Below are 11,680 nucleotides of genomic sequence, written 5' to 3'. Positions count from 1 at the left end.
AACAGAGAAGGTGTTCCAGCTCTTGTCTCTATCAGCTACCCTTGGCTCCCTCCTCGCTGTCCAGCCTGTTCTCGTTGGGGACATCGTGAAACGGATTGTCAGGCTCAGAACCGGAGAGACCTTTCTCCACCTGGGAATGAGGCGAATATGGTAGTAAATGACTCTGTAATAATGGAAGGTTCCTCCCTGAATGAACAAACAGGGAGAGCTAGTAAGGAGATCGTAACAAATCTTATAGCAAAGCTAAAGTCTGTATCGGAGAAGGAGAACCTATCTGGTGGGCGGGTCTCAGTATCTCAAGATCTTACTATTGACTGTGAGGAGAAGGTGGACTGCACTGATCAGGAAAAATGGGCCTTAGTGACGGGTAACAGTGGTATGACTTCTCCAGCCAGAGAAGTGGAAAGTTGTCACTCGCCAAACGGTTTCCAGATCCTTCAAGATCTACAGGAGGAAGGTGAGATTGCTGATGATGATGACTCTCAGAGTGATACTGCAGAGGAGACTGTGGACGAAGCATTGGAAAAGAACCCAAAAACAGATGATGTAGTTGGTCTAACGGTGAAGACACTGCCACCAACAAATGGCGGTTCCAAAGCGACAACTCAAAGACAGAACCCCGTGAGTCGAGGTCAAGGCAGAGGCTCTAAGAGACACAAAGTTAAAGCTAGGGATCTGGTTCTTGTCGCAGCACAGCAACAGAAGGGTCAGCAGCCAAGCAAGAAGGTTTCCTCCCGGAAACTCTGATGTCGTCAATTTTTGCATGGAACATGCGTGGGTTCAACAAACCACGCAAACAAAAGGCGGTTCGGTATTGGGTAAAAGCTGCTAAACTGTCTATTGGGTGTCTGATTGAGACTAGAGTAAAGGAGGAAAGTTTTCAAAAAGTGTTTGATGCTACATTCCCTGGCTGGAAATTTGTTCATAACTATTCAAACCATCGGCTGGGTCGCATCTGGGTTTGTTATTCGGATGAGGTTGAGGTACGTTTGGTGTCTAGCAGTGCGCAAATGATCACCTTGTGGGTGAAATATAAGGGGTCAGGAGACATGTTTCCCTGTTCGTTCGTCTACGCTTTCAACCATGCAAATGAGCGTAGGGAACTGTGGCGTGAGATGGAGGTTATTGGGAGGTCTGCAGGGCAGATCCCGTGGATTATACAGGGTGACTTTAATGTTGCTCTAACGTCGCAGGAGCATTCCAGTTTTATGAACACCAGAGTGGATAGGAATGCAATAAAGGATTTCCAAGATGTGGTTCTGAAATGCGACATGATGGACATTGCTCAGGTTGGGCCTACTTTCACCTGGACAAACTGCCAAGCCGAAAATCCAATTAGTAAGAAGCTCGATCGGGTCATGGCAAATAGCAGCTGGATAAATGCTTTCCCGCAATCGTTTGCTACGTTTGAATCGGGAGGAGTCTCTGATCACCTACGTATGCACATTCAGCTGCGTGATATGTCTCCGAGTAACGCAAAGCCATTTAAATTCTTCACTAATCTCACCAGTCATCCTCGATTTCTTGAAGTTGTTGGACGGATATGGCATGAGGCTCCACCTCTTTTCCACTCTCGAGCTGCACTTGGTAAACTCCAGGAGAAACTGAAAGCTCTTAAAATAGAAATGCGAGGTCTGAATAGAGATTTTTATGGTGATCTACCCGAGCGGGTCAAAATGGCTTTTGAGGATCTGTGTGCTAAACAGACGGAGGCTATGCAGAGTCCCCAAACGTCCACTTTTGAGGCTGCATCAGATGCGTGGGAGCATTGGCATCATATATCGGGTATTGAGGAGCAGTTCTATTATCAAAAATCTAGAGTCCAGTGGTTGGGACTTGGGGACAGGAATTCTAGATTTTTCCACAAGGTAACTCAAAGCCGGAACCTCAGGAATACGATCAGGAGAATTGTTACTAGTGACGGTAGAATCCTCACAATACCCTCTGAAATTAAGCGTGAAGCAGCGGACCATTTCAAGACTTTCTTAAATGGCTCCCATCAGGTGGAGATGAGAACTTCGCATGAGGAGCTCAGTCAGTTGATTGATCACCGATGCACTAATGAGGACGCCATAAAGATGCAGGCTCCGGTGCAACCGGCGGAAATACATGAAGCTCTCTTCTCTATGCCAACAAACAAAGCTCCTGGACCAGATGGCTATCCCATGGAATTCTACAAAGCGGCATGGCCAGTGGTTGGAAAGGACTTCATCACCGCTGTTCAGTCTTTCTTCATCTATGGGTTCATGCCTCATGGTATCAACGCCACGATCCTCTCCTTGGTTCCTAAGACAGCGGATGCTGGAAAAATGACAGACTTCCGGCCTATTGCATGTTGCAATGTCATTTATAAAGTTGTGTCCAAGATCATAGCTCGTAGGCTAAAGGCTACACTACCGGGGGCTATTGAGCTTAACCAGTGTGCTTTTGTGGAGGGGCGGTTGCTACTGGAGAACGTCCTCCTAGCAACAGAACTGGTGAAAGACTACCACAAGGACTCGGTTTGTCCTCGATCAGCTATCAAGATGGATATAGCCAAAGCTTTCGATACAGTTAGCTGGTCATTCACTGAGGATACATTGCGAGCAATGAACTATCCGGATCTTTTTGTTACCTGGATTATGAGATGCATAGACACGGCTGCGTTTTCAGTATCAGTGAATGGTGAGTTAGAGGGATTTTTTACGAGCAGTAGGGGTGTACGGCAGGGTTGCTCGCTCTCACCGTATCTCTACGTCATAGTGAGTAATGTTCTCTCGAAGCTCCTCAATAAAGCAGCTACAGAGGGACAAATTGGATACCACCCGCACTGCAAAGAGATCAGGCTGTCACACCTAAGTTTCGCTGATGACATAGTGGTAAGGATACTGGTCTTGGATCATGGGTGTGGAGGAAACTGTTACGGTTTAGAAGTCAGGCCTGCAGTTTCATTCGTATGGACATTAAAAGTGGTATGACAGTGAGGTTTTGGACTGATCTATGGCATCACAGGGGTCGGTTGATAGAGATTACTGGAGAGATTGGCACGCAAAAACTTGGCATTCCTAGGAATGCAACAATAAATGAGGTACTCGTTGACAGAGAATGGAGATTTAGAAGATGCAGGGACCAACGAATCCAAACGCTAATGCAAGAGGTCCGCAGGTCTAAGGTGACACTCTCCGCGGGTGTAAAAGATGGGGTTTTGTGGCAACTGGCATAGACGAGAGTTCTTCAGCTAAGAGATGGCTTCCACTTGAAGCTAACCCAGATGTTATGAATCAGGTATTGTCTCGTTTCACAAAGTATTCCTTCTCCGATCATCGGAAAGTGAAGGTTTCTAAAACATGGCAGCAGATAAGACAGCAACAAGATAGGGTCCAATGGACTCAGCTGGTTTGGTTCGCACAAGGCGTTCCCCGATTTGCGTTCATCACCTGGCTAGCGTTCAAGGACAGGCTCGCTACTGGTCAGCGTACGCGTAAATGGGGCCAGTTCCAAGGGTGTCTATTCTGTGGAGAGCCGGAGGAGTCGCGCGATCATCTTTATTTCGCGTGTCCGTATACTTTCACTCTATGGCTGCAGGTGGTTGGGAAGTTGCTTGGTGTGGAACCAGACCCTGACTGGGAGACCAATATTCTGCAGATGCTCTCTGGCACATATGACCGGGTAACGTTTATATTGCTTCGTTTGGTGCTGCAAGTAACTATTTACTTCATCTGGAGGGAGCGTAATGATAGGAAGCACAATAGCGCAGCAAAGCCGGTGGCACAGCTAGCTCGACTGATTGATAAAACTGTGAGGAATCGCATCATGTCTACAAAGTATCATCTGAAGCCGAGGTTGCAGGAACTGATGGTTCGTTGGTTTGAAGCTCACATGGCATAGGAAGCCAATAGAGCAGCAAGAGCAGCAATAGCGTAGAGTAGCCATTTCTTGCATTAGTTTGAAAGACTACGCAGTTGTGTATATACTTTTCCAAAGTTGATCAATAAATTGAAAATTTCATCAAAAAAAATAAAAATAATGATACTTAAGTCATTGATACAACATATTAAAATTATTTTAACCATTCTATTCACTCATAGCAAAAAAACATCATTGATGCATATAACAATAATGATACTTAAGTCATTGATACAACATATTAAAATTATTTTAACCATTCTATTCACTCATAGCAAAAAAACATCATTGATGCATATAACAATAATGATACTTAAGTCATTGATACAACATATTAAAATTATTTTAACCATTCTATTCACTCATAGCAAAAAAACATCATTGATGCATATAACAATAATGATACTTAAGTCATTGATACAACATTTTAAGAAACCAGTATTTTACCCACTCATAGTTAGTTTTGCATTTGACCGGATTGTGTCAGAAATTTAACTTTTCATGGACGACTTACATGTAAGTTGTCCAGTAGAAAATTAAAAATCAATATTTTGTTATACCTAGACGACTTCCATGTAAGTCATCTCAGGTTAGATTTGCAATTGAAAAATAAAACAAAAAAAAATTTCTAGACGACTTACACAGAAGTCGTCCGTCCGACGACTTACATGGAAGTCGTCCAAGATAAGCAAGGTTTGACCAGAATCTCGGAATAAAATCATGGACGACTTCAATGTAAGTCGTCGGACAGACAACTTTCGTGTAAGTCGTCTAGAAAAAAATATATTTTTTTGTTTTATTTTTCAATAGCAAAACTAACCTGAGACGACTTCCATGTAAGTCATCTAGGTATAACAGAATATTGATTTTTTTAATTTTTTACTGGACGACTTACGTGTAAGTCGTCCACGAAAAGTCAAATTTCTGACACAATCCAGTCAAATGCAAAACTAATCCGTTTACCCTAGACGACTTACATGAAAATCGTCTCGAATTTTTTTTTAACAAACAAAAATGGACAACTTCCATGTAAGTCGTCTATAAAAACACGTTTAAAAGTCAATTGCAAAACTAACCTCTGCATTGACCAGAAGACTTCCGTGTAAGTCGTTTGGACGAATAGATCTGGGAAAAAAAACTGATTTCATAGTTTCAACCAGTGAGATAACTTGTTTAGCCCTCATAAGTCTTCTCCAAGCACCCAAAATCTCAAACAAAAGTGATCCACCAAGAATCGCAAGCTTCAATGGCTCTATGAACCATAAAATTTTTAGAATCAAAATCTTGAGTTTTTTTTTGATGAATATGGAGAGAAAGTAAAGAGATGTTGTTTTTAGTTCATAAGAATTGAGAAATAAATAGCGTAAATCGATTAAGAGCTTCAAATTGGTTGTTCATGGTGGTTGGTGTATTGATGGCAATGAAAATATTGTGAATACTTGAGGAAGATGAAGGTGATAGAGTAAAATATGCATTTTTGAAAAAGAAAAAAAAATATGATGGCATTTTCATGAATAATCTGAACAGTGGGGGTGAAAGAGGCAAGTCAAAGTTCCAGAAAAAACATGGGTTAGTTTTGTGTTTGACTTCAAGTTTTGAGTCATATTTGCAAAAACCCCATAAATATTTTAGTTTAATTTTGGGTGTTTTAAATTATTGATATTTTAAATAACATAAATATTATTCACATATCACATTTTAAATAACAGTAAACTTTGATAATTTATAGAAAAAATATTAATATAAATTATTTTAATTGATAAAAATAATTATTTTATATATACATCACATATTTTACATATTTTATTATAAATGATTTATAGTCTATAGCTTACAGTTTACAGTTACAACAAATTTAAGTACAACAAAATTCTCTGCAAAAAAAATCTACAGTAACAACTTTACAGCTACAACCAACTTACCTACAACTAAACTTTTACAGTTAAATTTTTACAGCTAAATTTTTACGGTCACAGTACAATTATCACCAATTTCTAAAGAACTTTAATAGTTACTTTAAAGAAAAAAAAGTAAAACATGAACGAACAAAACAAATAAAGCTAGCAAAAGTTTAATTTGAAAAATAAAGATAAAACCTAATTGGTTAGAATTAGTGGTTTAAAAATAAATAAAACTAAAGTCATAAGTTAAAGTTCAACCAATAACAAGGGATTATCACATTATTATAAGTTATTTTTTAAAACATAAATTTTCAACCTTTTATAAATTTAAGATTATAAATTGTATATTTAGAAAATACTGATATTAGTATTTGTAACACATAATTATCATCTAAATTTTTAAAAATTGTGCATAACACGGATAAGAATTTTATGTGTAGTTGTTTTGATTACACTCTAATCAATGATCTTCCTTGATGGTATTGGAAATTACAAAACAAACATATGCACGCAAAAAGTGATTTTTGTGATTAAGAGTGTTTTTACTTACGACTTAGCTAGTTTCAAATCTTAAAATATTGAAATATTGTTATCATGATTGGAAGGAGCTGTAGCTTTATATTTTTGCTTTAGAAATAAATCTCTAGATTATTTTTGCTGTGGCTGTAGATAATTTTGCTGTAGAATATTAGCTGTAGGTTTAAAAAGATTCAAAGACTTACATATAAATTTTCTAAAGCAAAAAATAAATGCTCTAGATTTATGGCTTTCCACAGCTAAAAATAAATAAAAAGGAAAGAAAAATCTGTAACTTTAAAAAATCTTTACAAAGTATGATTGGTAAAATTTTGGGCTGTAGAAATAATTTAGGCTGTAGAGAGATCTTACAGCACTTCTAAAGCACTTGCCAATCAACCCCATTGTTATCGGTTCAAATTTGAAAAGAATTAAGTTCCTTATACTGTTAAATGAGCCATATATTTTAGCTTTAAGAAGTTCCTTAAACGACTTAGAAATAAAATATAATTTCAATAAAAAATTATTAAACGATTTAGAAATAAAAATATAATTGTCAATACTGAAAATTATTAAAAACACAACGAAACTATATTGAAAACGTAGACCAAGAACAAACTATATTGTGTGACAAAACTAAGAACAACTTAATTACGATATTTACAAACAAAAAAATTAGGGAAAATTTGGAAAAATGTCATCAAATGAGATTATATTTTTAAAACTACACCATATCTTTAATTTTTTGAAAACTACAGTTATTTATAAGTGAAGTGACTAAATTAACCTTATTTTGAATAGAAAATTTCAACAGTTAAATAAAAAATTAATAGAAATAAAAAACAATTCATTTGTTTTATTTTAAGCTATACAAGAAAATCGGGAATTTGGTATGATTTGTTTAAAACTTCTGGTTTTCGTACTTTCGAATCAGTGTTCTTCTTTTTCTTTTGTATCTGAAGAAGAAGATGTGTCAACATAATTTTGGAGTTTGATGTTTTCTTTTGGTTATAAACTTTAGACTCTTAGATACATTTGATAATCACCGCAGTTTTCTTATTTCATCAAAAGTAAGGGCCATATCGTAACAATAGCTGAAATAGCTTCATGTGCTTTGGAAATTAAGAGATCGTCTTCTATCTCCTGTTGATATATCAGTAGTTGTTAAAAGAACGAATGTGGTGTCAAAACATTAGTCAAACTCTAACTCTATTTCTTTCTAAGATCATGGCGAAATGCAAAGCTATCAATAGTAGTTTCTCAGATAGAATAGTTCTTCACTCTGCTTCTTTGACAACTTAATACATATAGCAAATAACATATCATTCAATTTTTCGGCTAGGTTTTCTTATACCCAACTCCACTAAAGTTCATGATTAAACAACATGTTTTATAGTTCAAAAGCACTTAGGGGTTGTATTCAACTGAGAGTTTTAACTTATTTATATTAAAATGACAAATCCACTGTTATTCAAATATGAATTTTAAAAACTCATTTAAAATTCACTGTTATTGAACTTAACATTTCGTAGAGTATTCTAAAATCCACTGTTTTTGAAAATATTTTAAGTTGTGGAGTTTTAAAGTTTTTCAGGTGATTTTAGGGTGTTTGAGTGGAGTTTCTTAGTTAAAAAAATTAAAACTCAAATCTCATGGTTTTAGATTATATTATAGAGTGGTTTAACAAAATCACCTAAATCTCTTCAACTTATTGAAATGATCTAAAACTCCATTAAAAATCAAATCACCTCAAATGTTATATTGAATACACCCCCTTAATAACAAATATGATAATAGGGTTTTACGAATACTCTTTATCCATTATAAGATTGTGTTTTACAGTTTTATAGTTATCCATATATATTTTGAATATATTCTAATTTGCTAAATTTGTTATATATTATAATTCAGTAAAATTATTTCAAATAATAATCTCGAGTTTTTCACTATTAAAATGTTTTGAATTTAAAATTCAAAAGGGCCAAATAGTCTTATAAGACATAAATAAGTGTAGTTTTCAAAATAATATTAAAACAGTAAATTTTTCAAATTTACAATCTTAACTAGGGTAGTTTTCAAAAATTTATCATAATTTATAAATACCATGCACATTTTTGAAAAAAAATCCAAAATCCCACAAATATATGAACAGGCAGTTATTTTTATCAGTAACGACGAACATGATCTTGAGTATTGAGATCTGATTCTTAGATAATTTTGTACCGATTTCTTAAACTTTTTAAACACCGTGGTTTGTATATTAAATAAAAAAGATTTTCCCTGATGTATTTTTGAATTTTTTCGGTAATTTCGGTAGATAAAAAACTAATTTATTTACTGTTAGAACTACCTAAAAACAAGTAAAAGAACCCATTCTAGATCATTAAAACCTGACTAAAGTTATTTTTGTTTGTGAAATGAATTCATAAAAAGTGCAGTATAAAGATATTTTAAATTAATAAGAAATCTTATAATTTTAAAAAGATAAAAGAAAATCAACCAATGAGATTCAATCTAACATTCATACGTATCTATCTACCTATATATAAACAACTAGCGTATCTACGTTCCAATACCCTCTTTCACTCCATCTCTATATCTTCTTCTTCGGCTCTTCTCTCTTTGCTACTATCTCTCGTCCGGTAATATTCTTTATCTTCTTAATTCATCACATCGAGTTCATGACAAAGCGAAATCTGATTCTTATTTATTCATCCTCTTAATGGAATATTTTCGTATACTATACTCCGAATTAAGCATTGAGAGTTTCATAATATTTTCGCTTGTTTTTTTTTTTTTTTGAAAAGAATATTTTCGCTTGTTCTCGACTTTCATTTTTCACCTTTTCTATAAAGTAAACAGTTTTAAACAGAAATAACAATACAGATAATGAAATAACACTTTATCCAACAAGTTATATGCAATTATGCATCCTCGCTGAAAAGTTTATTGTTTTCTTTTTCTTTTCCTCTTAAAAAGTAGCCATAAACCCATACATAATCTTTTTGCGATGTGTTTTGTTATAATAAAAAATCTTTCTAAAAGCCTAAATAATTGTGATATAGAAATGGCGTTACAGAACGAGGACAATAAGAAAGAAGAAAACAAAAAGACAAAGAAGAAGTGGCAGAAGAGTTACTTCGATGTGTTGGGAATCTGTTGTCCGTCGGAGGTTCCTATTATCGAGAATATTCTCAAGTCTCTCGACGGCATTAAAGAATATTCCGTTATCGTTCCGACTAGAACGGTGATCGTAGTCCACGACAGCCTCCTCATCTCTCCATCCCAAATTGGTAAAGCAGAAATATATTTGCTCTTAATTATATTTAATTTATTTTGTTATTTTCCCAAGCAAAAGATCACACTTCGTTTTCTGTTTTTAAAGTTATTTACGCGTGGGTTGTTTGATACGCAAACGCCACTTTTAATTTACTTTTCTTATGTGATCTTAACAAGTCACTAATATTGAAACTCAACAATTCTATCGCAAAAGCTTAATTTGCCTTTCAAAACTTTTATTAAGAGTTTACCTATTCAAGATTTATTTTGCTTATTCAAGATTTTATGGGAACTGGCTATCCTAAAAAATAGTGAATTCTTTTGTGAAACTTTTACCAAATCTAGTGAAAAAATAGAACCCCGATTATTTGGTGTTTTTTTTTTGCATATCTAAATCAAGTTTAATAATAACTATAAATACAACCTAAAACTAGCAAGTAACCAATTCAAGTTTTTGTTGCTGAAAAGGCCAAAGGGTAAGAAAATAACAAGAATCAATAGTTTTATTTTTCCAACAACAAGAAAGAACAACCCGTTCATAAAAGTATGAACACATATTTTGTTTACTTATAAAAAGATATTCACAACTTTTTGTTTTTATTTAGGGCTAACTGAAAATATATAGTCTACAATATATAGTCTACACAAACTAGTAAAAATAGAAAATCGTAAATTTTTTTTTTTTTTGAGAAGCTTTAAAAAATCGTAAATATTATTTGGTGTTAGATAATTTTCCCCAAAAGTACGCACATTTAGTCAACCAACAATTGTGAGTTTCATTCATCTAATTTTTATTTCAAACGGTGTTTTAAAATTAAAATATTTAAAATTATAGCTTTTATACAATTTTGTGCGTAGTGTAAACTAAATAAAATTTTCATAGTATACATAATTCACTCATACACACCGCATGTCACGTGTATATTATAAACAACATATCTAACTGACATTATTAAAAGATTTGATTTTCCAAAAACATATGCAGAAATTTTTGTTTCAGAAAAAGCCTGTGGAGATATTTACCATATCTTTTATTAGAATATTTTATTGTTAGTGGAGCATACTCGTTACGTAACTATATTTTATTTTATTTTGTGTGACAGAAAACATATTCCATATATTAAACTTAAAATAATAATTTATTTCACTCACAAAAGTGTTATTTTAAAACAAATTAAATTTCTTACATATATTAGTTGTTTAACATTTAGTTCCAAACAATATTGTGGTGCAGCTAAGGCACTGAACCAAGCTAGGTTAGAAGCAAACGTGAAAGTAGACGGTAAAACCAGCTTCAAGAACAAATGGCCAAGCCCTTTCGCGTTGATTTCCGGCATACTCCTCCTCCTCTCCTTCTTGAAATTTGTGTACTCGCCTTTTCGATGGGTCGCTGTCGCAGCCGTGGCCGCCGGTATTTATCCGATTCTTGCCAAAGCCGTTGCTTCTATAGGAAGATGCAGGGTCGACATCAACATCCTGATCATTATAACTGGTAACTCTACTTTTCATTTTTTTAATAAATTCTTTTTAACCGCACAAGTCAAGATTGGCGTGTAACCATCATAGGTTTCGAGATAGTGATTTGTTAGTTTAATGGTTCGCCGTAATTAATATATATGCCCATACTATAGCAGTACTGGTTACAAAGAAAAACTTATCAATTTGTGGTCGTATTAAAAACTAAGTTCAATTGATAGTAGACCTATTTAAATAATAACTTCTTATTTCTACATATTTTTTTTGAGATTTCAAATTTATTGATCAAATAATGGTGGATGGACATTTACAAAATAATTATATGTGAGCTAAATGTTAAAAAATGTAAAAAATACTGTATATGGTTAGACCCTAAGTAGGGTTAACCTCAAACCATTTTCTAAGTTAACCGCCTAGCCTAGTTTTGTCGATTGTTCGGGTGATGACATCAACTGATACCCAAGCCTCTTCATGTCTCCTAAAGCTTAATTACGACTACATATTACAATACAAATATTATGCACAACAAACTATAAATTTAAAATGCAGCCATATATTATTATATTGTATATATATATATATATATATATATATATATATATATATATATATATATATATATA

At 34.2% G+C, this 11,680-nt stretch overlaps 1 protein-coding gene across 1 annotated transcript; it reads left to right on the top strand.

Annotated features, from left to right (window-relative positions):
- Positions 1 to 8,899: 8,899 nt before the first annotated feature.
- On the top strand, positions 8,900 to 11,153 carry LOC106304672 (putative cadmium/zinc-transporting ATPase HMA4). The gene is made up of 3 exons (XM_013741066.1): positions 8,900 to 8,944; positions 9,368 to 9,595; positions 10,816 to 11,153. The coding sequence occupies exons 2-3, from the start codon at positions 9,370 to 9,372 to the stop codon at positions 11,136 to 11,138; spliced, it is 549 nt and encodes a 182-aa protein (XP_013596520.1). The 5' UTR covers positions 8,900 to 8,944; positions 9,368 to 9,369; the 3' UTR covers positions 11,139 to 11,153.
- The last annotated feature ends 527 nt before the right edge of the window (positions 11,154 to 11,680 follow it).

This window comes from Brassica oleracea, chromosome C7 (genome assembly GCF_000695525.1).
Source record: "Brassica oleracea var. oleracea cultivar TO1000 chromosome C7, BOL, whole genome shotgun sequence".
In the NCBI taxonomy this organism is placed as follows: domain Eukaryota; kingdom Viridiplantae; phylum Streptophyta; class Magnoliopsida; order Brassicales; family Brassicaceae; genus Brassica; species Brassica oleracea.
This window is presented reverse-complemented; position numbering and strand designations above follow the sequence as displayed.

Bases quoted from the DNA above. Each gene is read 5' to 3' on its own strand.
- LOC106304672 (XM_013741066.1), top strand. From the start codon at position 9,370: ATGGCGTTACAGAACGAGGACAATAAGAAAGAAGAAAACAAAAAGACA. The intron at 9,596-10,815 runs GTAAAGCAGAAA...ATTGTGGTGCAG, and splicing joins CATCTCTCCATCCCAAATTG to CTAAGGCACTGAACCAAGCT.